At 42.3% G+C, this 26,607-nt stretch overlaps 2 protein-coding genes and 1 non-coding gene across 3 annotated transcripts in view; 2 read left to right on the forward strand and 1 right to left on the reverse strand.

Annotated features, from left to right (window-relative positions):
* The first annotated feature begins 9,451 nt into the window (after positions 1-9,451).
* Positions 9,452-9,555, forward strand: LOC116889548. The gene has a single exon (XR_004386482.1). It is a non-coding gene; the product is annotated as a small nucleolar RNA U13 (small nucleolar RNA).
* A 2,728-nt stretch (positions 9,556-12,283) lies between these two features.
* Positions 12,284-13,752, reverse strand: LOC116889114 (putative protein FAM90A26). Its single transcript, XM_032890279.1, has one exon. The coding sequence runs from the start codon at positions 13,750-13,752 to the stop codon at positions 12,505-12,507; it is 1,248 nt and encodes a 415-aa protein (XP_032746170.1). The 3' UTR covers positions 12,284-12,504.
* A 9,959-nt stretch (positions 13,753-23,711) lies between these two features.
* The window catches only part of LOC116888154 (MICOS complex subunit Mic26-like), a 37,176-nt gene continuing 34,280 nt past the window's right edge, over positions 23,712-26,607 (forward strand). Inside the window, exon 1 of the mRNA XM_032889481.1 lies at positions 23,712-23,821. Within this exon, the coding sequence (XP_032745372.1) occupies positions 23,813-23,821 (9 nt within the window). The 5' untranslated portion in view covers positions 23,712-23,812. The remainder of the gene's footprint in view (positions 23,822-26,607) is intronic.

Raw genomic sequence — 26,607 nt, forward strand, 5'->3', positions numbered from 1 at the left:
CGGTATGCTTCGTTTGGAACACGTATTGCTAAGCGTGTCATGTGCGCTGTTCCCTGAAACAGCAAGATTGTGTTTGTGTGTGTGAATTTGCTTGTGATGTGTCGTCTGTTGTTTGTTTGAATGTGTGTGTGTGTGTGTCTGTGTGTACATTAGAGGGACACATGAAGTCAAGTCAGAGAAGACACCATTGCAGAAATGGGCATGTCCCTTTCTACCATGTCGCAGTTCAGCGGCATTTCATGCTTAGTATCAAGCATGTACCTATTCAGGTCATTTACTAGACTACAGCGTGCCGTAGAGATTTTGCTCTTTGCTCTTTCTTCACCTTATAATGTATTCTCCTTCCCACCTTGAGGTGTCGGGTGGAGTGCAGCATGTATGTGTTTGCATGCACCCGTGCTTGTGTGTGTTAGTGTGTGTGTGTGTGTCTGTGGCATGTCTGTCTGTGACCATGTGTGCTAAGCAAGAGAGGTACAAATACATGAAGTCTGAATATCAAGCTACCATTGTGGAATAGGATTTTCCCTTTCTGCGGTCAGATTTCCGTTCAGGGGTTTCATACTTAGTATCCTTGCACTTTTACCTGTGGGGTGTTTCAGACTCAACACTGGGATTTTCCTGCTTTCTTATTATAATTTTCTTCTTTTCATGCTACCTTCCTGCATGGGGTGAGTGCTGCGTAGTATTATTATTATGTTATTTTGTGCTTTTTGTTGTGTGTGTGTGTGTGTGTGTGTGTGTGTGTGTTCATGCCATCTCTGTGTGGCAGGTGTATCATGCATTTTGTCATTCTGTGTGTGTGTTTCTGTGTCCGTGTGAAGGAGAGCCCTTTGTTTCAGAAGTCAGACATAGAAGATACCATTGTGGACTTGTTTTTTACCTTCTGCCATTTCCCTTGTTCTGTGGTTTCATGCTTGGTATCCAGCACTTTTTACCTGTTAGAGTCATTTTACTCAGACTAAACTTGGTGTTTTCTTTCTTTTCTAACTGCAATTTTTTATTCTCTTCCTTCCTACTATTCCTGTGTAGGTGAGTGCATATGTGTATGAGTACATGCACCAGCGCTTGTGTGTGTGTTTTGTGTGTGTGTGTTTGGTCGAGTCCGTGTCCATGTGTGTGCATGTTCCTGAGCGTTCTGTGCTTGTGTGTGTGTGTGTGTGTGTGTGTGTGTACATTTGCTTGTGTGTTCCTGTGTATCTTCAGATGTGTGTTCTGTCTCTGTGTGTGTGTACACATGAAGAGGATTACACATTGAGTCAGAGGTCAGAAGACACCATTGGGTAAAAAATGGATTTTTTCCTTTCTACCATGGTAGTTCAGATTTCATGCTTGTATCAAGCATTTTTACCTGTTAGGTCCATTTTTACCAGACTCAACAGTAAGTTTTTCATTCTTCTCTTTCTTATTATAATTTTTATTCTCTTTCCTTCCTCTCCTTCCCTGTGTGGTGATGCATGTGTGTCTGTGCTGGTATGCACCCGTGTGTGTGTGTGTGTGTGTGTGTGTGTGTGTCTTTGTCTCTGCGTGTGTACACAAGAAGGGCAAATACATGAAGTCAGATGTCAGAAGACACCATTGTGGAATGGGATTTTCCCCTTTCTACCAGGTCAGTTCCGTTCCGGGGTTTCATGCTTGGTATCATGCACTTTTACCTGTTAGGTCATTTTATCAGACTCAACTTGCTAAGTTTTTCTTTCTTTCTTATTATAATTTTTATTCTTTTTCCTTCTTCACCTTCCCTGCGTAGGTGAGTGCACGTGTGTGTGTGTGTTCAGGCACCTGTGCTTTTTAATGTGTGTGTGTGTGTGTGTATTGTGTGTGTGTGTGTTTGTGTTCATGGGTCGGTGCGGTCCAGTGCCATGTGTTCATAGGCTAATTGTGTACATGTGCATGTGTTCGTAGCATCTTTGTGTGTTTATGCGCTGGTGTGTGTAAAGTGTGTGTGTGTCTCGTGTGTTTGTGTTTTCCTGCGTGCGACAGGAGAAGAACACTGAAGTCAGAAGTGGAAGACACCATTGTAGGATTTTTCCCTTTCTACCAGGTCAGTTCAGGGGGGTTTCATGCTTGGTATCAAGCACTTTTACCCTGTTAGGTCATTTTACAGACTCAACTTGGTAAGTTTTTCTTTTTTCCTATTATGGTTTTTATTCTTCTCTACTTCCTCCACCTTCCTGTGTAGTGAGTGCATGTGTTTAGTGTAAGGCATGCACCACGCTTATGTGTGTGTGTGTGTGTGTGTTCATGTGTGTCTGCATGTCCATCTGAATGTGATCATGAGCATGTGTGTATGCATGTGTGTGTGCACGTGTGTGTGTTCATGTGCATCTTCGTGTGAGTGTGTGCGTGTGTATGTCTGTGTGTGTGTGTGTTTGTGTGTGTGTAAACGAGTAGAGCACATGTATGAAGTCAGAAGGAAGAAGCCACCATTGTGGAATTTTTTCCCCTTCTATAATGTCAGTTCTGGGGTTTCATGTACTCGGTATCATGCACTTTTACCTGTTAGGTCATGTACCAGACTAAACTGTGTGTTTTTCTTTCTTTTCTTACTATATTTTTTTTCTCATTCCTCACCTTCCCTGTGTAGTGTGAGTGCATGTGTTTGTGTGACATGCATGCACCGCCGGTGTGTGTGTGTGTGTGTATGTGTTCATGTGTCTGCATGTCCATCAGATGTGATCCTTGAGCATGTGCGTGTGCATGTGTGTGTACTTGTGTTCATGTATCTTCGTGTGTGTGTGTGTATGTCTGTGTGTGTGTCTGTGTGTGTGTAAAGGAGTAGAGCACATGTATGAAGTCAGAAGAAGAAGACACCATTGTGGAATTTTTCCCCTTCTCTAATGTCTGTTCTGTGGTTTCATGCTCAGTATCATGCACTTTACCTGTTAGTCATGCCAGACTAAACTGTGTAATTTTTTTTCTTTCTTACTATATTTTTTATTCTCTCCTCCCTCCACCTTCCCTGTGTGGTAAGGTGCATGTGTTTCAGGTATGCATGCACATGCGCAGTGTGTGTGTGTATGTGTTCATGTGTGTGTGTGTCCAAGTGCATGTGTCAGGGAGTGCATGTGTGTGTGCAAGTGCGTGTGTTCATGTGCATCTTCGTGTGTGTGTGCGTGTGTATGTCTGTGTGTGGGTCTGTGTGTGTGTAAAGGAGTAGAGCACATGTATGAAGTCAGAAGGAAGAAGACACCATTGTGGAATTTTTTTTCCCCTTTTCTAATGCCAGTTCTGGGGTTTCATGCTTGGTATCAAGCACTTTTAACTGTTAGGTCATTTTACCAGACTAAACTTGGTAAGTTTTTCTTTCTTTCTAACTATAATTTTTATTTTCTTTCCTTCCACACTATTCCTGTGTAGGTAAGTGCATGTTTGTGTATGAGTGCATGCACAGCGCTTGTTTGTGTGTGTGTGTGTGTGTGTGTGTGTGTGTGTGTGTGTGTTATGAGTGAGTGCGTGTCCATGTGCATATGTTCTGGCAAGTGCATTGTTGCTTGTGTGTAGCATTTGTATGTTGGTGTGCACCTTCTGATGTTTATTTGTATATGTGTGTGTCTGTGTGTGTGTACACTTGAAGAGCACAAAATGAAGTCAGAAATCAGAAGACCCCATTGCAGAATGGGATTTTTCCCTTTCTACCATGGCAGTTCCGGGATTTCATGCTTGGTATCAAGCATTTTTACCTGTTAGGTCATTTTACCAGGCTCAACTTGGTAAGTTTTTCTTTCTTATTATAATTTTTATTCTCTTTCCTTCCCCACCTTCCCTGTGTAGTGAGTGCATGCGTGTGTGTGCTTGCATGCACCCGTGCTTTCGACAATGTGTGTGTGTGTGTGTGTGTGTGTGTGTGTCTGTGTGTATGTTTGCCTGTGTGTGTGTACACACAGAAGGGCAAATCGTGAACTCAGATGTCCAGGAAGACACCATTATGGGATGGGATTTTTCCCTTTCTACATATCAGTTCCTCGCTTTTCCATGCTTAGTATCAAGCACTTTAACCCTGTTAGGTCATTTTATCAGACTCAACTGGGTAAGTTTTTCTTTCTTTCCTATTATAATTTTTATTCTCTTTTCCTTCCTCACCTTCCCTGCTAGTAAGTGCGTGCATGTTTTTGTGTGTGCTGCAGCAGCATTGTGTGTGTGTGTGTGTGTGTGTCTATATGTATGCATATGTCTGCATGTCCATCTAGATGTGATCTTGAGCATGTGGAAGTGTGCATGTGTGTGTGCAGGTGTGTGTGTGTTCATGTGCATCTTGCCGTGTGTGTTTATGTCTGTGTGTGTGTGTCTGTGTGTGTGTAAATGGGTAGAGCACATGTATGAAGTCAGAAGGAAGAAGACACCATTGTGGAATTTTTTTTCCCCTTCTATAATGTCAGTTCTGGGGTTTCATGCTCGGTATCAAGAACTTTTACCAGTTAGGTCATTTTATCAGACTCAACTGGGTAAGTTTTTCTTTCTTTCTTTTTATATTTTTTATTCTCTTTCCTTCCCCACCTTCCCTGTGTAGTGAGTGCATGTGTGTGTGTTTGCATGCACCCGTGCTAGTGTGTGTGTGCGTGTGTGTGTATGTGTGTGTTCATGGTAGTGTGGGTGTCCATGTGCATGTGTTCGTGAGCATGTTCGTGTGCTTGTGTGTGTGTGCATTTGCTTGTGTTCGTGTGCATCTTCGTGTTTGTTTGTATGTGTGTGTGTGCCTGTGTGTGTGTACACTTGAAGAGCACACACATGCAGTCAGAAGTCAGAAGACACCATTGCAGAATGGGATTTTTCCCTTTCTACCATGGCAGTTCCGGGATTTCATGCTTGGTATCAAGCATTTTTACCTGTTAGGTCCTTTTACCAGACTCAACATGGTAAGTTTTTCTTTCTTTATTATTATAATTTTTATTCTCTTTCCTTCCTACCTTCCCTGTATGGGTGGGGTGTGTGTGTGTGTGTGTGTGTTTGTGTGTGTGTGTGTGCGTGTGTGTGCAGGAAAGAACACTACATGAAGTCAGAAGTCATAAGACACCATTGTGTAATCGGTTTTCTCCCCTTCTACCACTTCAGTTCTGGGCTTTCATGTTTGGTATCAAGCACTTTTCCTGTTAGGCCATTTTAGTAGACTAAACTTGGTAAGTTTTTCTTTCTTTCTCATTGCAATTTTTATTCTCTTTCCTTCTTCACCTTCCCTGTGTTGGTGAGCGCTTGTGTGTTTGTGCATGCATGAACGTGCGCTTGTGTGCGTGTGTGAGCATGTGTGTGTGTTCATGTGCATGTTCGTGTGTATGTGGGCACTTGTGTGGGCACGTGTGTGTGTGTGTGTGTACAGGAGAAGGCATATACATGTGGTCAGAAGTCAGGGGCTCCATTGCAGTATGGGATTTTTCACTTTCTACCAAGTCAGTCCTGGGTTTTCATTCTTGATATGAAGCACTTTTACCTGTTAGGTCATTTTACCAGACTCAACTTGGTAAGTTTTTCTTTCTTTATTATTATAATTTTTATTCTCTTTCCTTCCCCACCTTCCCTGTGTAGGTGAGTGAGTGTGTGTGTGTGTGTGTGTGTGTGTGTGTGTGTGTGTGTACACGAGAAGAACACTACATGAAGTCAGAAGTCATAAGACACCTTTGTGGAATCGGTTTTCTCCCCTTCTACCACTTCAGTTCTGGGGTTTCATGTTTGGTATCAAGCACTTTCCTGTTAGGCCACATGTTACCAGACTCGACTTGAGTTCTCATTTCTTTCTTATTATAATTTTTATTCTCTTTCCCTTCTCACTTTCCCTTTGTAGGTGAGTGTGTGTGTGTGTGTGTGTGTGTGTGTGTGCTTGTGCGTGTGCGTGTGCATGTGGTTGTGCATATGCATGTGCATGTGCGTGATCCTGTGTTTGTGTCGTGTGCACGTGTTTGTGTTCATGTGTCTGCTGTACTCTCACAGGCCAGAAAAGGCATTTGGTCTTCTCACGCTCGTGGTACAAATTGTTGGGAACTGTTTGATTTAGGTGCTGGAAACTGAATACGGGTCTTCGAAATTATAGCAAACAATCTTTGAGCCATCTCTCTGGGCCCCCAAATGTTAAATGTTATGTTATATGCATTTTATCACAATTTTTAAAGTATGATTCTTTTTCATTGGAGGTTAGAAAAATGTTTTTTGTTTGAATTTTCAACATCTATATATAAACTCCTTACTTGCATGTAATCTTGCACTGTGACAACATCCATACGATCGGCTATTTTGAACTTCTGGAAAAAATACTCATCTTGCATAATTTGTTGATAAAATTTCCTTTCCCCCATTATCTTATAAGCATCAGCCACTGCCTATAAAGAAAGATTTTAAAAATAATATATTTTCAATTAATGGCACATATTTTGTATATTTTCTGACAAATATAGCAAAAATTGTTCTGTCTTTTACTATCTTGCTAGTAACACAAAGGAAATCATATAGCTGTTTTTATATGGGGAAGGAGTTAAGGTCTCACTCTGTACCCCAGGTTGGCCAGGAACTTAGTAAGCCTCTTACATCAGCTCTAAATGTTGGGGCATGAACCACCATGCCCAGTTATGGACGAATTTATTTTGAGACAGAGTCTCATGTAACCCAGGCTGGCCTCGAACTTGCTTTGAAGTTAAGAATGAACTTAAGTTTCTTACCTTCTTGTTTCTACCTTCCAAGTGCTGGGACTATAGGCTTGGACTTCTGTGTTTGGATTATGTAGGGATTTTTAAACCATTTCATATTTGTTCCTATAGCCATTGATGCATAGTTTTAAAATATAACTACAGGTACAGTAGAGTCTACAGTTGTCAAGGGACCATAGTTTATTTACAACCATCTGTCACTCCAGTTCCAAGGGAATCTGATATCCTTTTCTGGCCTCTTTGGGCACTGCACCCATGTGGTGCACAGAGACATGCAGGCAATACATCAGTACAACACAAAAAAGTTTTTAAATCTTAAAGAATATTTTTATATTTGATTATGTGTATATGTATATGAATTTATGTATATGCCCAAGGAGGCAAGAGAAGGGTGTCAGATCTCCTGGAGTTGGTGTTACAGTCAATTATAAGCTGCCTGATGTGGGTGCTGGGAACCAAACTAGAGTCCTCCTGATGGTGTCAGGTCCCCCTGGAACTGGAGTTAAAGACAGTTGTGAGCCATCATATGGATGCTGGGAATTGAACCTGGGTCTGTTGGCAGAGAAGTCAGTGCTCTCAATTGCTATTGAGAGGGTGCCCTAGAAACTAGAATAAAAGGTTTCTGGAACCATCACTCTTTTCTGTTCATTAACTCATGGCTTCCAAATGTGGATGTGTCAAGTTGCATACACTTTTCTTTCCTTTAGACTTCATCTTCAGTAGCCAAAGGAAAGCAAATAAAGGATTTCTCCTTCTTTCGAAACTGCCAACAGTTTACAATCAAAAGAGTTTGTCTGAGAGACCAATGAGAGAAAAACCACAGAAAACAGAGGCTTCAATTCTCTGTCTTGGCTCTCATCATACAGACCCCTCCCATGTCTATCTATGCTTCTGATGATAGCTGTGCTGAATTGTCTAACACCTATTTATAATATGTATCCGTGCTTCTGGACACAAAGGGTCTGCTTATGTGGAGGGAGGCTGGCAAAGAAGAAAATTCAAATCTTTTTCTATTCCAGGTCAATCCTTCCCCTATGTACCTCAGAATGTGCTATTTGCAAACGTGTGGAACCGTGTTGTCACTGAGGAGGCCATAATAGACTGCTCGAGCAGGATCAGAACCCAGAGCTTCTGTTCTCTTTATTTAAACACAATAGCTTGCCTGCACATACTTTCTTCTCTAATTCTCATTTTTATTATCTAGAATAGTCCTTTTAAGTTTTGATTTGAATTCCAAAGCTCTGGCGATGTCCATGGAAAATGAAATGGGAAAATATTTCAATGGTCATATTTTATTATTAGTACACTGAAGTGAACTGTTTAATGAAAATATGAGCTTTCCCATGGGTGGATTATTTTTACTTTTCATCTCACCAATTTCTTTGCACACTATGCACCCAAAGAAAAGATGACATTGGTGCATCTCTCTGTTATAGTTTATTATAATGTCCTGTGGCTTTATTGCTTCAGTTGTATTGATTCTACTCTAGTCCGGTGGCTAACAAAAACCATGGCTATAAGCACAGGACAAACTCTCTGCATGTTTTTGAGAGAATATTAGTAAGTTTTCTATTTCCATGAAATCATGACCAAAAGCAACTTATGAAAGAGTTTATTCTGGCTTACAGCTCCCAAAGGTGAGTCCATAATAGAAAGGGGAGGGCAGCAGGTGGCCAGACCAGGAAGCTAAGAGACAACATCTCCAAAAAGCTCATTAAATGCTGGATTGTTTCAGCCTTGAAATGGACGCAGTATGGCAGAAACAGATCAGCATTCAAATCTCATTTATGTGGCTCCAAGTCTCTTCAAATTCTAGCTTTGTCACAGACGAAGTGGGAATAGTATTTCTCATTATAGTGAAGAGGAAGGGGCCATGGGGTGACCATGTATAGTGGTGTTGTCCTGACCTCAGGAGTGGTTGAGAAACATGGACTTTGGCCTTAGTTGTAAGGTTTTAAACTAGTTACTTGGTCTTTTATTTTTTGAATGTGTGATTTAAGTTTTCATTATTAGGCATTATGGCATTTTTAGATATATATGTTTTCCTTCTACTCCCAATGATCCCCATTCTGCTTCCCCGTTAGTCTCCTTTCTGCTTTCATACACAGAATAGTTTTATGGGAATTATGTGAAATAATGCGCATTGGCGATTATAGCTGATAGAAACAGATCAAGTAGAGCCAGAGGGGCTGGGGAGATGGCTCAATTGGTAAGGTGCTTGCTGCATAAGCATGAGAACCCAAGTTCTGATCATCAATACCCACATAGGAACTGGGCATTGTAGCATACATCTGAAACCCCAGTACTGTAAGACAGAGATGGACGGATCCCTGAATCTCACTAGCTAACCAGATTAGTTAAGTTGGTGGACCCAGGTTCAGGGAGATCCTGTTTCAAAAATCAAGCTGGGAATGAATGAGGAATTCAACCCCCAGCTTTTGTACTCCCCCATCCCAAAGTGATCAAGTAGGACTGACAATATAGCAAAGTGACAGAGTGCTTGCCTTGTGTGAACGAAGCCCTGGCTATGATCCACAGAACTTACCGTACAAATCAGGCATGGTGGTGTACATCAGAAGCCCAAGACCAGCTGCATAATGAGTTCAAGGCTGGCCTAGTATATATGAGGCTTGTGACAGAGAGAGGGAAAAGAACACGAGGGGTAAGAAGCGGGAGACATTGAGACAGAGTAATTAAACAACAAGGGTGGCTATTGCTATGTTTCTCTTATATGAATGAAGTTTAAAAGGATAGGAATTTTTCAGTGTAAAATAACAGTTGCTGGATGTCAACAGTGCAGGCTTGTCAGTTGGATCCACAGGATCCTTTTGTAGCCTGTAAGTGTAATAACTGGGTTTTCATGCCATTATGTAAGATACATCTCCTTTAAACATTATTATCATGCAGGCACATTAACTGTCAGACATGAAAATAAATGATGTCCATTACCCAGTGGTGCTCCAGGCCACAGAGTTGGAGGCTTTATAGGAAAGTCCTTACAAATGATACGGTGTCAAAGATCACCTGAGGGGTTGCTAAAATGTAGATGCTGGGCCAGGAGGTCTGGAGTAGCACCATCGCTTCTGTATTTCTTTAAAAAATATTTATTTTTATTCTTTGTGTGTGCATGTGTGCATATGCCTGCAGGTGCCTGAGGAGGCCAGAGAGGACACACGATCCCCTGAAGCTGGAGTTACCAGCTTTGTGAGCTACCTGGTAGGGTGTTGACAACCAACCTTCTGCCCTCTGCAAGAGTAGTGCACACTTTTGATTGTTCAGCTATCTCTCCACCAGTCCCTAGGTTCTGAATTTTTAAATGGCCCAGTGGATGCCAATGTGTAGGCTGCACACACTTTGTGTAGCAAGGCCTTAGTAAATTTTCTGGTGGACCAACAGTAAGGACAATTCTCTTGCAAAGTATCAATGCTGAGGAAGTAGATGGTCAAAATGGGAAATGAAATGAGAACACACAGACACAGACAGAGACAGAGACACAGGCACAGGCACAGAAACAGATACAGATAACAGATACACATACATACACATCATTATTCTATTACACCGAAACAATGGTTCTCAACTTGTAGGGCATGATTCCTTTAGGGCTTGAATGACCATTTCACAGGTGTCACCCAAGACCACCAGAACATTACAGTTTATAACAGTAGCAAATTACACTTAGGAAGTAGCAATGAAAATGTTATGGTTGGGTCACCACAACATGAGGAACTGCATTAAAGTGTCACAGCATTAGGAAGGCCAGGAAACACTGCTGTAGAACCATTTGACCTGCCTTGGCACCTTTGGAGAAAATATTGGTTATATAAAGATGTATTTCTATTTTTTTCCTGGTAGATTCTACATCTGTCTTTATGCCACCATTATACTGCTTTAATTCCTGTAGCTTTATAAGTCTTGAAATTGGGTAGTGTAAATTGTCTAGCTTTCTGTTTATTTCCTCCCCTTTCACTTGCTTTGGGGGGGGTACAAGAGAAATACAGCTGGAGAATGATAAGGAATTGCAACAAGAAAATGGAAATATGGAGGGGAATGATGGAGCAAATATGTGTTAAATTCCTCCTTCTTTATACATGGAATCAGAGGGGCTGGAGAGATGGCTCAGCAGTTATGAATATTAGCTGCTCCTCCAGGGAACCTGAGTTCAATTCCCATCACCCATCTGGTAGCTCACGATGACTGTCTGCAATTCCAGTTCCCGGGGATCCATGCCCTCTCCTGGCCTCCTCAGGCACCAGGCAGGCATGCATGTGGTGCACAGGCATGCAGGGAAAAACATCCATTCCATACACATAAGAATATTTTCAAAGATAAGTAAACTTAGACTAAACATCTGAACAAACTGAAACTCACCTAACAAATGAGGGGCTGGAAAGATGGCTCTGCAGTTAAGAGCACTGACTTCCCTTACCAAGTGTATGTGTTCTGTCCCCAGCACTCATGCAATGATTTGCTTCTGTTTCTAATTCCAGCTCCAGGGGATCTGACACCCTCCTCTGACTGACTCCAGCACCAGACACACTTGTGGTGTATAGACATACATGCAGGCAAAACACCCATATGCATAATAAAATAATAGAGACAAACTTAGGGCTAGGCATGTAGCTCAATCGGTACAGTGCTTACCTAGTGTACGCCAGGAAGCCCTGAGTTTGATCCCCATAAACCACATGTGTCCACACCTGTAATCCTAGCACTCTGGAGGTGGACGCAGGACAATCAGAAGTTCAAGAAGAGTTAGGTGTAGTGGTGGGTGCCTTTAGTCCCAGAGCTCTGGAGGGAGAGGCAGGTGTCTCTGGGAGTTCAAGGCCAGCCTGGTCTACTTCGTGAGATCCAGGACATTCAGGGCTGCACAGAGAGACCGTCCCAAACAAACAAACAAACAAACAGACCAAAACAAAACAGAAATAGGTAAACAGAAAAGTTGGACCAGTTTGTTGAAGAAACTTTTATTCAAAGATCAAAAATGTAAACTCAGACTGAGAAAGATCCCACCACCATTGCACATTTTCTTTCAACTATGAATTTACATATTAGTCAAATTTGTTTTGAAAAGGAATGACAGGGACGAGGGCCAGTCCAAACTGTTCTCTTCAAGTTGAGTATGTTCTGTTCATTTAAAGAACATTCTAGTGTCCACTGAAAAAGGCTGAATAGCTTGATAACATCTTAATAAGAACAAACGGAATTATAAAATCTCATTTCGTGGGGAAAATGAAGGCCACAGAATGAACTGTTAGGGCTATTTCATGGGAGTGGCAGCTGTACCTCATTAGGGAAAGGCATCAAGGTACAGTTCCTTTTTTCTTTGGTATAATTTCTAGAACTTTATCAACGCTGAAACATATTTTTAAAATGCATTTACAAGTCAGTAGAGAAGAACATCTCTAAGTGCAAAAGAACTTTCTTCACGATGGCTCTTACCCACGAGAGAGCACCCTTCTATGAAGATGTAGGTCGTAGAAATCATTCGGACTTTCCACTAATGGAGGTAATTGAATGCAAAACAGGATAATTCCTGTTTTGTACTTAACGTGTGAATAAAAGCAAGCACACATATGTGCCAACTCAAATTCTCACAGACTTCACATTAAACTCCTTAACGTTTCACTCCAGTAAGCTCCACTTAAAGTACAGTTTATTTGATCTGAACAGTAAGTATCTGTCTGCTGGGCTGCTGATAGTATCTTGTCTCTTCACAGGCCTCTCTATCCACAGGACCCGGTTCAACTGGCTCAGTCAGCTCTCCTCTGAACTCCGCCCCTCTACCCAACAGTCTCCCAGAAGTCCCCCTGAGGCAGTCTCTGTTTTCAAGTGGACTTCTCTTTTATTCTCTTCAGAGAAGGAGCCTGGAATGCTACTTACGAGGGACCCAGAAAGACAGACCTCCAGAGTGCTTCAGGGAGAGTGAAATCTTAAGAGGAGATATCTTCTTCTCAGTAATCTGGAATGAGGAAGTTTCCAAGATCTTGGAGCTCCAGTAGTCGTTTCTCAATCTAGTGAAGACCATTCGGAGGGGCTGCACTGGAACGTGGCTGGTCAGTGAATGATGAGACTCAGCATGAGGCTGGGTGAAATTCAGGCGAGCTCTGTTGTGTGGAGGCTGTTGTTCAACATTGGCCCCTTCAGGTAATCCTTTTGGTTCAACTCCACTGGTACTAGAACATGACACAGGCTGGGAAGGCTCTAACATAGGCCTTTTGGTGCTCTTCTTGGGTGCTTGGTAGGAGCTTAGTCGAAATTTCTTTGTAGAATTTTGGATAATCTGGGTGCAGATGTAGAAACTTCTCTTACTGGTTGCCTTGAAGCTGAGTTTAGTTTCCTGGTTATCTGTATGCTCTGCAGAATACAGGTGGTAATGTTTATCTTCATCAGAGTGCTGGGCTGGTGACTGAGTGTTAAACATGTGGCCTATTTCCTGCACTTGGAAGGCAGCCTCTGAGACTTGATGGATGTGATACTCCATGCTTTGGTCTGATGGATTCTCACCGACAGCTGGGTCCTCATCACTGTGGCCAAATGCTGTTTTTGGCACGCTAGGGACATCCAAGGTCTGAAAATTTTCTTCCTCAAGAGGCACGACAATATTAGCATCTTCTGTGGAAGGTGCTGTATGGCACACAGGTTGGCCATCAGATTTCTCATCTCCTGGCACACTAGCCTGAGTATGGTTCAGAGACATTTTCCTGCTTATATGGATGAATGTTGGTCTGCTCGGGCGCCTCAGATAGTCACCGGAATGCGTTGTATCCTTCCAACTCTGTGGCCTCTTCTCTGGGGGTTTCTTGGGAAATCTGAGCAAGAGAGCCTTCTTCCTCTTCTCTAGTCTTTCTCTTTCTTCTCTCTCTCTTTCTGTCTCATTCGCTGGCTCAAGACTCTGGGGATTCTGCGGCTTCTTCTGAGGGTCCCGGTTCTCCTTTTCCTTCTTTACTCCCAAGGGTAGTGGTGCCTTGGCCCCATCCCAACACTTGATAGGACACTTTCTGCTTCTTACAGTGTGCCCAAAGGCCCCACAGTCTCTGCATTTCACCCTGGGATTCTCTTCTGGTAGAGGACGTCTCTGACCAGCTGCTTCTCTCCGGTTCTGTAAATTCTGATTTTCCATGTTTGTGTCAAAGGAAGTGTCCAAAGAGGAGCTATGTGTTAAGCTGGGGTGCCCTAAGCTCCGGTTGTTGTCCTCCTGTTTGTTAGCAGGTTCTCACACACATGGATGGGGACACCACAAGACAAGTGATGAAGCTTTCAGGATGCTGGAGAAAAGGGAAGTCACATTTTCTTTTTTTATATCACTGGGCTATTTTCTCCCCCTCTAACAGTTACTCCATAAACAAAAATTAATGTATTTTACAATGTTCTGATGAGTTTTAATGTATAAATAGTGTTTTCTAGTGACTTCTTCTTTCTGAACTTTTCATTTTCTTAAAGTCTAAGCACATTAGGGATGATGGAACTAACCCAGGAGAATCTCGGTTCCTGAAAAGTCTGATTATATAATTTTAGACTAGAAACAATAGATGGTATTTTATAGAACCAACCTCAGTTTATTCTGAAAGTGAATATGATAATGATATTAATTTATCCCTCAAGAAGAAGATGAAAATATACTTCTCAAGCTGGGCATGGAGGGACACACCTTTATAATCCCAGCAATTAGGAGCCAGAAGCAGGCAGATCTCTGAGTTGGAGGCCAGCCTGGTCTAAAGAGCAAGTTACAGGGCAGCCAGAGCTACACAGAGAAGCCCTGTTTCAATAACCAATACTATTTCTCCATCTGATTCCAATTTTTGTAATAGGTGAATAGTAATGGTTTTGAAACCCCATACCATACATAGTGCATGATGAGAACCTGTAGCCTATTTGCTACATTTGTGTAGTGGAGTTTATTTTTCTCTGATATTGCTTCAAAACCAAAAGCAAAGCAGCCCCAGTTACTTTTCTAATAATCTTCAGAGACTAAATGCTGCACTTGCTGGATCGAATCAGAAGTTGCCAGCCTGTGCAGTCTTCTCTCAAGAACACACTTAGGATTTCAGATAGCTCATGCTTTTTGTGTAACATGCTGTTCAAAGGTTATTTTTCTTTTGCACTGCTTAGGATTGGATGTATGGCACAGCATATACTACACAAATGCTTTACCGCAAAGTTACAGTAGTAGCCTGGAATAATGTCTCTATTAATGGCTAACATGACGATATCCACCTTTTAAACCCTATTCTACTCAGAGCAAGGGCCAAAGGATTAAAACCTCTTCTGTAGATCTTTGCTGTTAACAGTAGAGACAGCAGTTTGAGAAGCTTCCCAGGTAATTCATGTGCTAGACACAGTTATTATGGCAAGGATTTCTGAACCATCAAGATACTATGAGAACTCCTGTCAGAAAGAACTATTTGAAAGGTCCCTCCCTCCTCCCCAGCTCTGCTTTCTTTCAGGAAGGGCTCTACTCTGTAGCTTAGAGCAATGGAGCTTCCTGTCACAGTGTGGGGATTACAGAGTTGTGCCACCACGCTCAGCTTAAAAGTACATTTTCAGTACCAATACCCAGCACGTATTTTCTAAGTATACTACAGAATCAGAGGAGAAACAAAATCCTATTGAAACAAATAAAATTGTACCCAACATTTTGCAGAATGTAAATTTTTAACATAAAGAAAATTGAGAGGGTGTGTGTGTGTGTGTGTGTGTGTGTGTGTGTGTGTGTATAGCCTCATATAAGTAATAAACTTTGAATTTAGTTTAGTGGAGACACTTTGAAGCATGGTGCTTAGGAAAAAGTTACCTGTTTGATGGGCTGACTACTGATAAGATAATACAGCCTATATACTTGGAATGCACTTTACATACTACATAGACGTTAAGAAGCAGTAACAGAGAACATACGTCATGAAGCATCACCTTACTTGACGGCTTTAGTAAATTTTTCCCGCTGAAATACTTGTAACTGTTGGTATCACCTTTAAAAAAATTTTAAACACGATGCAAGGTGGAAACGTTTCACCAGTCAATCTGAAAGAAAGATAAAAAAATGTTATGCGGTATCAACTGTGGTATCCCATTGCTTCTTCCTCCATACTTAATACAGTTGCATTACAACTGTATTTTGTAATACAACTGTATTAAGTACATGTGTTTTTCAAATACAGGGCATAGAAAGAAATATAAAGATCTAGCAAAGAAATAGATCCCAAGGTGAAAGTCACGACTATTCTCATACTTATGAACAAAATGGGGGTGAGACCTCATGGCAACTTAGCCCTTTTATATAACAGGTGTAAGTAAAACACTTACTTTTTAAAGTTTGTCCTGAGAAATAATCAGAATTTTAAAACTTAGTTCTATTATTTCTCCTGTGAAATAAATTAGCATAGTCACATTACCTGAATCTGACTTTTACACTTCATGCTAGGATCTTTCAAAAGTGCAGCCTCTACGGGGCTTACTTTCTTCAGTAGTTCATGTGCCACACAATATTCCTGAAATAAATGATGGCACTGTAAACTGCTCACGGATTATAGGAATGGAGGCAGAGTGAACAGTACAGTGGGCTCGGGGCACCTATATATAAGTTTATCTGTGTCTCCCACTAGATTCTAAGTACCATGAAGGTAGAGACAACATCTTTATTCTGTATGTAGCTCTAGCATCTAATACAGTACCTGAAACACACATAAAACTTAACAAGTGTTTAATGTTGAATAAATATGGGGATACTAATGGTATTAAGCAACTAGCTTTTAAGCATATTTTATTTACCATGTAGTATGGTGGTATCATATATATGATATAAATATATATCCTCATTTATTCATAACAACAACACAATTAGAATAGTATCAGTCTCATTTTATAAATGAGGAAGAACTGGATCTCAAACTTAAACTTGTTTAACTCCAAAATTTCCATTCTTTTCCTTAAATGACCTTATTCAGTTTTATGCCTGTAATAATTCTATAAAATATACAATGATGGGACTTTTAATAAGATAAAGAATTTTAATGTGAAGTATTTAATTTGAAGCATCGAAATAAAGATGTAAAAATAACTAATTCATTTATTTACTAAGTGCCTAAAATTATGAGGAAAGTAGTAACATGATAATTACAAATTAGTTTTGTATGATAACACAAATAGGTATGTGAGTAAGATGGTGACAGAAGTATATATATTGCTCAGACTTTTTCAGGACTGCCAACATTCCTTTAATGTGACTCTTCTGATAGTAGGGTAGTTTCCAGAGGGGTTTTTGTTTTTGTTTGGTTTTGTATGTTGTTTGTACTTAAATAGGACTATATTTCTTATACTGTTCTGACTTGCCCTTTTCACTAACAAGGTATATTAGTTGTCCTTCTGTTGCAGAATATTGTTAATATTTCAAGCTTTAAACATAAAGACAGAGGCATTTACTTATGTTTATGAATCAAGGCTATAATGGAATGGTATTGTAGAAGCACTGTTAGAAGGAAACTGCTGGGCTGGAGAGATGCTCAGTGGTTAAGAGCATGTCTGTCTTTGGCAGAGGACCTTAGTTTGCTTCCCAGCATCCTCAAGGTGGCTCACAATTGCTCACAACTTCACTTCTAGGGGAGCTGATGTTCTCCTCTGCACTTGGCAGGCTCTTGTACACACAGTGTGCACATAAACTCACTTAGGCTCACACAAATACACATAATAAATAAATAAATAAATAAATTTAAAAAGTGCAACTGCTGGGTAAAAGCAAAGTACATTTTTAAGTTCAGGGATTTTTTTTTGGTAGTGTTGGGGATCAAACCCAGGGCCTTACATGTGTTGAATACACTTTCTACCACTTAGCTAAACCTCCAGTTCTTAATCTAGAGGATTTTTTAGAAGATCACTATTTCCTATATTCTGTTTTTTTTTTTTCTGGAGCTGAGGACCAAACCCAGGGCCTTGCACTTGCTAGGCAAGCGCTCTACCACTGAGCTAAATCCCCAACCCTATTTCCTATATTCAAATAAGGATACAAATTTAATTTCAGAAAAATCGTTAGTGCTCCTCTACATTAAAAATAACCCAGAGGGCTGGAGAGATGGTCCAGCAGTTCATCGTACTGACGGATCCTCCAGAGGACCCAGGTGGGATTCCTAGTACCCACATTACAACTGCCTCTCACTCCAGGCTCAGGGGAGCCAATGTCCTTTTCAGGTCTCTACAGGCCTTGTATGACATGGTGCTGAGATACACATGAAGGCAAAACATCCATAGAAATAAAATAAATATAAAATAAGAGACCAGAAATATTCATTTGAGATTAGCAAAATAAGCAGTTTTAGAACTTTACATAATATTACTATATCTAAGTCACAGATAAAGAGAATTATCTATTTTATCTTTAATTAACAGGTCTTTTAACTAGTTAAGGAATAACCTCCGTCAGAGGGAAAAAATACATACCGCTGCACAAACTGTATGTTTTAGGAGTTTAAACAATGTTTTGTCCACATAAATGAACCAGGCTTTCTGTATTTTTGCTGCTGAAATCTCTCTATTACTTTTAAGAGGAAAAAGAGGTTAGTTATATATGAAGTAGTTTTTCCTGAAATTCTACACAACTCTCGATTTTTGCATCCTGTTACATTTCCCCATTACTAAGACTGACCTAATGAGGAACATTTAGGTGGAGGAATTGGAACTAGTCCTTTGTGGTCTCTAATCAGAATGAGAATATAGAATAAATTAATTATTTCCTTGGGATGAAAAAACACCCAAAAAGTTTATTAAGACCCATACTTAATTTAAAGCTCGGCTTGGTAGCTACATCTTTTTTTTTTTTTTTTTTTTTTTTCGGGCTAGGGACTGAACCCAGGGCCTTACGCCATAGGCAGCAAGCGCTCTACCTGAGCTAAATCAACCCCTGGCACATTCTTAAATGATCCCAGCACTTAGCATGTAGAGGTAGGAGAAAGAGTTCAGACCACCTTGACTACACACAGTGACTTTTGGGCTGAGGGGTGTATGGTCCCAATCTGTGTAAGATACATACACATATTTTTTCATTCTTACATATGTCCCTCCCTCCTCCTCTTCCTCAACCCCACCTGGTCTCCTGCCTCTGAGGTTACAGTGTCTCATGTAACCTCTACTGGCTTTAAAGAGCTGAATATGCAGCCGAGGACGACCTTAAACTTCTGATCCTCCTCCCTCTAACTTTTTAGTGCTGGGATTATACCATGCCTGTTTTTATGTGTGATAGGAATTGAACCAAAGATTTTGTACATACTAGGTAACAACTCTACTAAGAGTATCCATAGTCAGAGATTCTAGGATTTGATTCCTACTTCTCGGGGTTGGAGTGGGAGAGGAGAAGAAGAAAGAGAGGTAAGGGAGGAAGAAGGAGGACAGAAGGGAAAGGGAGGGAAAGAGAGAATATGGATAAATAGAAGGTGTGAAAAGGTAATTTTACCTTCTCAAAACATTTGTGGGGGGGGGGGAGAGATGGCTCAGCAGTTAAGAGGTCCTGAGTTTAATTCCCAGTAACCACATGGTGGATCACAACCATCTGTAATGGGATCTGACATCCTCTTCAGGTGTGTCTGAAGACAGCTATAGTGTACTCACATATATAAAATAAATAAATCTTTAAAAACGATTATGGGGCTGGTGAAATAGCTTTGTGGGTCAAGAATGAGAACCTGAGTTCGACAGCCTGAACGCATATAAAAAGCTGTGTTCAAAACTACTTGTAATCCCTGCACTTGGGAAGTGGAGGTGTGTGGATCCCCAAGGCTTGGCAAGTCAGCCTACCTTTTTAGTGAATTCCAGTCCAATGAAGAATCCTCTCTCAAAAAAATAAGGTGAGGGGCTAGGAAGGGGCTCCACTGGCAAAAGCTTAGCATGCAAGCATGAGGAATTGAGTTGGACTCCTAGAGTCCACATAAAAATGCCTGGCATGGTGGCATGTACTTGCAATCTTGGTGCTAAGGAGGTGGAGACCAGGAGGCTGCCCAGAGCTTGTTTTGGCCAGCCTGAACAACTAGCAAACTCTGAGCCAATGAGACAAGCTTACTTCTCCAAAAGAAGTTGAATAGCCTTCCTGAAGATTTATATCCAAAGTTGCTCACATGCATACATACATACATATACACACATTAAAAAAGGGCACTGTGGTACATGCCTTTAGTCCCGGCACCTAAGAACAGAGGCAGGCAAATCTCTGTCAGTTCCAGGCCAGCCAGGGACACAAAATGAGACACCCTGTCTCAAAAACAAAAAAAAAACATAAAACAAACAAACAAACAAACAACAACAATACCCTCAAAATAGCCCAAACTACAGGAATAAACCTTTTGAATCTTAGCTGATATCATTTATTATCTGGTTTACCTTTCTGTAAGTTGTTTAACTACTTCTCAGTTTAACGCTTTTTCACATTTAAAAGATTTAAATTTTTTTTTTAAAAATTATGTGTACACATGTGTATGAGTGCAGGTTCCAACAGAGGCCAGAAGAGTTGGATCCTATGGAGCTGGAATTACAGGGGGTTGTGAGCTACCTAACATGGGTGCTGAAAACAGACCCAGGTCCTTAGGAAATAGCTCCTAATCACCAAGCCATTTCTCCGGTCCTTCTTTCTCACTTATAATGTCTAAAAATAAAACTGCGTCAGAAGGTTGTAGTATTATCAAGTAGATGTGTTAACATGCTCTATAAATCACAAAATTCTAAAGTCATAATCTTCAACTGGAAGGTAAATTTTAAAAAATACCAAAATTTGGGGACAATCTGCCATGCTCATAGAGAGATAGGAACTTAGCATAACTCTCCTCTGAGAGGCTCTACCCAGCAGCTGGCTGATGCAGATGCAGAGACTCACAGCCAATCACTGGACAGTTTGGAGACTCTTATGGAAGTGTTAGGGAAGGATTTTATAAAGGCCCTGAGGGGATAGGAACCCCACTGGAAGACCAAGAGAGTCAACTAACCTGGACCCTTGGAGGCTCTCAGAGACTGAGCCACCAACCAAAGAGCACACATGGGCTAGACCAAGGCCCCTGGCACATATGGAGCAGATTGCAGCTCAGTCTCCATGTGGGTCCCCCCAAAACTGGAGCAAGGTCTGTCCCTAAAGCTGTAGCCTGACTGTGGTATCTGTTCCCCAACAGGGCTGCCTTGCCTGGCCTCAGTGGGAGAGGATGAGCCTAACCCTGCAGAGACTATTCCAGAAGGTGAGGGGAAACTCTGGGTGGGGCCCACTCTCTCAGAGGAGAAGGTGAGGGAGAATGGGAGAAGGGGCTCTGGGATGGGGGGACCGGGAAGGAGGGTGTAACATTTGGGATGTAAATAAAGAAATAAGAAAAAAGAAAAAAATCCCTATATAGATGGAACTTTAAAAAAAAACCCATCAATTTTAATTTACACATTAAGAAAACAAACACACAAACAACACAAAAAACAAAACAAATAAACAACGAAGTGGCTAAGTTCTTAATTTGTCTAGTTGTGAAGATACGACAAAAGGCAAAAAGATGGCTTTCTTACTCTTTTCTTGCCTTTATCTTTGCAGCGCGTGCCGAATGTGTCCTGTGGAATTTTTCTGGAGCTGACTATCTGAATTTGGAGCACCAGAACCTGCTGTATCAGGACTTTTTCATTTTCCTACAGAGAGAAGTAATCTGAACACACATAACATTAAGCTTTTTAAGTCACAATACCCACATTCTTACATTTTGGACTAGACTCGAGTGTCATTTGATTGTTGTGTCAAGTTTTGAACCCCTTTAAGAAGAAAGCACTGTGCTTTTAGTGTTGTTCCCAGTTTGCATCCTTTCCATACTAAAAACACCACGTGGTAAGACAGTGGCTTTCTCTATCACCTCCTAATTGCCACCCCTCCTCGTCTTTTTCCTTCTATTCACTGTACAGCTGAAGCTAACTTATCTTTTTGTGACACAAGGTCTCATGTAGCTGAGGCTGGTCTCAAATTCAGTCCGTAGCAGGCAGTAGCTTTAAGCTAATCCTCCTGCCCCAACAGCCCACGTGTTGTGATTACAGATGTTCACCACCACACCTGGCTCTTGAAGTTAGCTTTTGGAGCAATAATTCAGGGATAGTTATATTCCTTACAGACTCCTTACTGGCAGGGGATACTTTGCTAAGTGGAGAGTTTTTACACATTTTCTAAAGAGCTTTTTTTTGGGGGGGGTGTCCAGTTTTTACTGAACACTTGTAAGAATGAGCAAATCACTTAACCTCTCCGTGGTTCCGTGCCTCTTTGGGGATGTGAGCAAGCACGTAAGAGATTACTCGATTCTACCTATAACTTTTTACATGCCCGTTTGGATGAGGCTCCCTAAATTCTTAGTCACATCTTCAAAATACCCTTTAAAAGGAAATTGCAGTAACACGTGCCTTCTTTATGCATAAAAATAAAAATCTAATAACAATTGGACCTTTGTAGTAAGTAATGAGCGTAAGTGGTAGTTTTAGTTAGCTGCCGTGACTGTAAATGGTAATGAAAATATCGGCTTTCGATTGGGGACACTCGCAAGTACTGCTAATACTGAGGTTTGATGCCTACACCGTACTTAAAAGAAATGCTAAAGTTCAGTTAGAGTTTAGTGAAGGTGAAGTCATCTCCCTCTTTCCTAGTTCACATACGGCTTACACCCCAAGGCACTGCACGTTGGCTTACACCGCGTACCCGCACATTAAAGCGCTCGGCTGTAACTCCTCCACCATGCTTCCCCCGACCCAAGATGTTTACCTTACTGATGCAGAGCCTGAGTCGATTCAGTATTTCTCCTTAGGGACTGGAGATGCGGGTGGCTCGGAACGCACAATTCTGTTGAGAAGGGGAAAGAAAAGCCGTCCTTAACATTTGGGAGTTGGTCTGTCCGGAGGCTGAGCCTTAGCGCTTTCTCCTCCCCGATAGCGCTTTCTCCTCCCTGAAACTCGCTAACACCACAAGTCCTGCTTTAAAAAAGCAAAAAGCAAAAGAACTTTGGCCACGAATCACTAAGTTAAAGCTCAGATACTGCGACACACCTAGTGTCTTCTTACCGAAGCTCTCCAGTTTGTCCCGGACGGACGGCGTGGTCTCGCGCGCGCTCAGCGAATCAAAAAACCCCTAATTTCCTTAAGGACAGGTGTGTCCCTAGCAGTCACTGGGTAAAAGGACAGTGACCTTACACTGAAAAAATCTCCGCATCTTCAGAACCCCCGCCCACAGGGCGCCTTCCACTTTCTGTCGAATGAGGACAGAAATCCAGAAAGAAGTCTGAAACACGCTGTCTTTATCGGACCGGCGAGCGTTCCCTGAGGCTAGCGCTGAGATTTCAAAAGGCAGACTACCTGGAGTTGAATCCTATCTTTAGAGTTTTCGCAACCCTGGACACTCGGCCATGACAATTATGCCCTAGACTTGGGTGGAAGAAATAAAATTGTTGTTAGACCAGTGTTAACGCTTGCTTTTCTTGCAAATAGCTAAATACTGCCATTTTACTTCTCAGGTATTAAACGGACAACTATTTGATTATCAGGTTTGCACTTTAGTACTTTAACAAGAAAACAACCGGTCAGTTTTTCGCAATTAAACGACGTGGTACATTTAAACGTAAAACTTAGAGCAACGTTAAGCACAAGGTAAATTCTTTAAGGGGAAAAACCTTTTTTTTTTTGAGGTAAAGCGATATCGCGGTCAGGTCGGATCCGTCGCTTTCTCTCTACCAGACTGGCAGTTCTACCCTCTGGTGAACTGGTGAATCTGTCGGGCGCCACCGCCCGGCTGCCCTCAGCTCACGGGATTCCTTCGCTCGTAGCCGGGAGCCCGATGGTGGAGGCGAGTCCCGGTGCCAAGCGCGGCGAGGAGCCAAAGAACCGCCTTCTCTTTACCGCGGCGTGCAGCCGCCCACACCGACCCGCTGCCTTGGGCCGCCTAGCAACAGCCTGCAAGGAGGCAGGACCTACTAGGAGGCGGAGTTTGAATTCGTTAGGTTCCCGCGCGCGCCTCTCGGTTGCTAAGTAACACGACGCGCCATCTAGCGGCGAAAGCTTGAGCTTTTGGCGGGGTAACTTGGCGTCACAGCATCATCTCGTGCCCGCTCGTGGTCAAGGGAATCAGGATCTAACCCGGCCACCGTACTCGCTTTTTTTCTAGTGGGAGGGGCCAGGGGAGGGGTGACCCTGCCCGAGCCGCGGCTGCCAGCGACATGTTCAAGGTGAGAATGTGGAGCTGGGTCACAGCTGTCATTGTCCCCTCTCGGCCTCCAGGAGCCCTTCCCACGCTCCTGTGGCGCCTCTTTAGGAACCAGACTCGGTTCCTCCTGAGGCTTTGCCCACCTCCGGGCTAAGTCCTGGCTCGGCGGCGGTTCATTCAGCGCTTGGTACCAGCACTTGTGAGGCTGTGGTGTGAAACCCTAGATGGTGGGATCGGCCCTTTGAGCTCTCACGTGAATGAAACACTTTGAAAAGTTAAAACGCCTCTATAGTACCCACCTCCTCAGCTAATACTCCTTTGGGGTCATGGGTAGGATGAGGCCAGGTCTGGGCTTTGCTTGGTAAGATCAAGTTTCAGAACCTGGCCTGTGGGTGGGGGATGGTCAGCTTCGGAGAATGTCAGGATGCTGTTTTGGGGCGTGTGTGTGTGTGTGTGTGTGTGTGTGTGTGTGTGGTTGTGCGCGTGCGAGTGTGCGCGTGTGTGCGGGAACCTGGCCTGTGGGTGGGGGATGGTCAGCTTCGGAGAATGTCAGGGATGCTGGCTTGGGGCGTGTGTGTGTGTGTGTGTGTGTGTGTGTGTGTGTTTGAGAAAGAGAGTGAGTGTGCAGTGTGTGAACCTGGCCTGTGGGGTATGGTCAGCTTGAGAATGTCAGGGATGCTATTTGGGTGTGTGTGTGTGTGTGTGTGTTTGTGTGTGTGTGTGTGTGTGTGTGTGTGTGTGTGTTGTGTGTATGTGTGTGTGTGTGTGTGGGTGTGTGTATGTGTGTGTGTGTATGTGTGTGTGTGTGCGTGTGTGTGTGCGCGCGCGCGCGTGTGTGTGTGTGTGTGTGTGGTTGTGCACGTGCGAGTGTGCGCGTGCGTGCGCGTGCGTGCGTGTGTGCGTGCGTGCGCGTGTATGTGCGCGCCTGCATTAGTATGAAGTCGACTCTTCTCCCCTCTTACAGTTTTTTGAACTGTCCTCTGCAAGATGGACATTTACAGTGAAGACTTTCAAAAACCTGTATTTTAGTATAAAATTATTCTTTCTTAAAAGTCAGTTATATTTTGTCATTAAAAAAATCACAGGCCGTGCACGCCTTTAATCCCAGCACTCAGGTGGCAGAGGCAGGTGGACCTTCATGAGTTCGAGGCTAGCCTGGTTTACGGTAGCGATTTCCAGGACAACTTGTGTTACATAAAGAGTCTCTGTCTTAAAAAATAATCACAGGCAGCCAGAAATCTACAAAACCAAGTCTCCAAGAAACATAATATTCATAGAATAATGCTAACGGAATCTCAGAATTGTGCTACTCATTTCAAAGTTTTTTGCAACTGCGGTGTTTGAGGCACAACAAGAAGGCGTACAAAAATGAGACCATGGCTTCTGCCTTCAGTGCTGTAGTATTGCCAGTTTCTAGCTATATGATACTGAGCATGTCACTTAACTCCACATAAATGCCTGTCCCCCCCCCGCCCCCATTGTGAAATTAGGGTAATAAATACTGAGGAGAATTATGTCACTAAACACAGAGGAAGGATGGACACGGATTGATTTGTTTGCTCAGCAATGTCATCAGAGACCTGGCTGTTCTGGGTTTACTATGGCATTGTCGGTTTTCCTTACGGTTTTAAGATGACTGCCAGTAACAATACTTTCTTATTCACTAGGGGAAGAAGAGAGAATAAAACTTCGAAGCTTGGATTATGTCTTCAGGTCTGATTGGACCAGTATGGGTCAGGTGTCTGTCCCTAGCCCTGTAGCAATTACCAGGGAATGCTGGTCTCTGGTTAGCTTAGGCTGAACAGTATCACTGCTTAAACATAGGGAAAAGGAATGATTTCATGAACACAGTGGGGTTCTTTAGGAAGGAAGAGGTATAATGGAAATTGGATCAGCACTCAACAATGCCCATGTCAGGTATGTTCAGATATTTGTGTAAGTGTGCCTTGACTTTGGCTCTTGGAAAATCTTTCATGATCCTGATTCATTTAATTTATTGATGGACATAAAAAATAGCATAAGTTTATGACTCATAAAAAATTCAGTTGTAAAACAGTGGTTTTTAACTGACTGGTTCCACCCCCTTTGGGGATGTTTTGGAAATTCCAGATGTTTTTCTCTGTGTCTTTAGTTGTGTTGAACATTTGTTTTATTTTTTATTTTTTTTAAAGATTTATTTATCTATTATATATAAGTACACTGTAGCTGTCTTCAGACACACCAGAAGAGGGCATCAGATCTCATTACAGATGGTTGTGAGCCACCATGTGGTTGCTGGGATTTGAACTCAGGATCTCTGGAAGAGCAGTCAGTGCTCTTAACCACTGAACTATCTCTCCAGCCCCTTATTTTTTATTTTATGTATAGTAGTGTTTTGCCTGCATATATGTCTGTGTACCACATACTTGTCTGGTACCCACAGAGGCCAGAAGAGGGAATATGATCCTCTGAATCTGGAGTTACAAATGTTTGTCCGATACCATGTGGGTGCTGAGAATGGAACCTGGGTCCACTTCTATCAATACCAGGCCCCTATCTGGTGCAGACCCCTGCAGGCCCTGTGCATGCTGCCTCAGTCTCTGTGAGTTCACACATGTGTCTAACATGCTTTGTTTAGAAGGCTTATTTTCCCTGGGGTCTCCATTCCTGTTGGCCTTTACAAATGTTCCTCCTCCTTTTCTACAGAGTTCTCTGAACCCTGAGGGGAGGGATTTGATGGAGACATCCCACTTAGGACTGGCTGTTCCAAGATCTGTCGTTTTCTGCATATCGTCCAGTCTCTGTGTTTGTTCCCCTCTGCTGCAGGAC

The sequence above is a fragment of the Rattus rattus genome, chromosome X (genome assembly GCF_011064425.1).
Source record: "Rattus rattus isolate New Zealand chromosome X, Rrattus_CSIRO_v1, whole genome shotgun sequence".
NCBI classification, from domain to species: domain Eukaryota; kingdom Metazoa; phylum Chordata; class Mammalia; order Rodentia; family Muridae; genus Rattus; species Rattus rattus.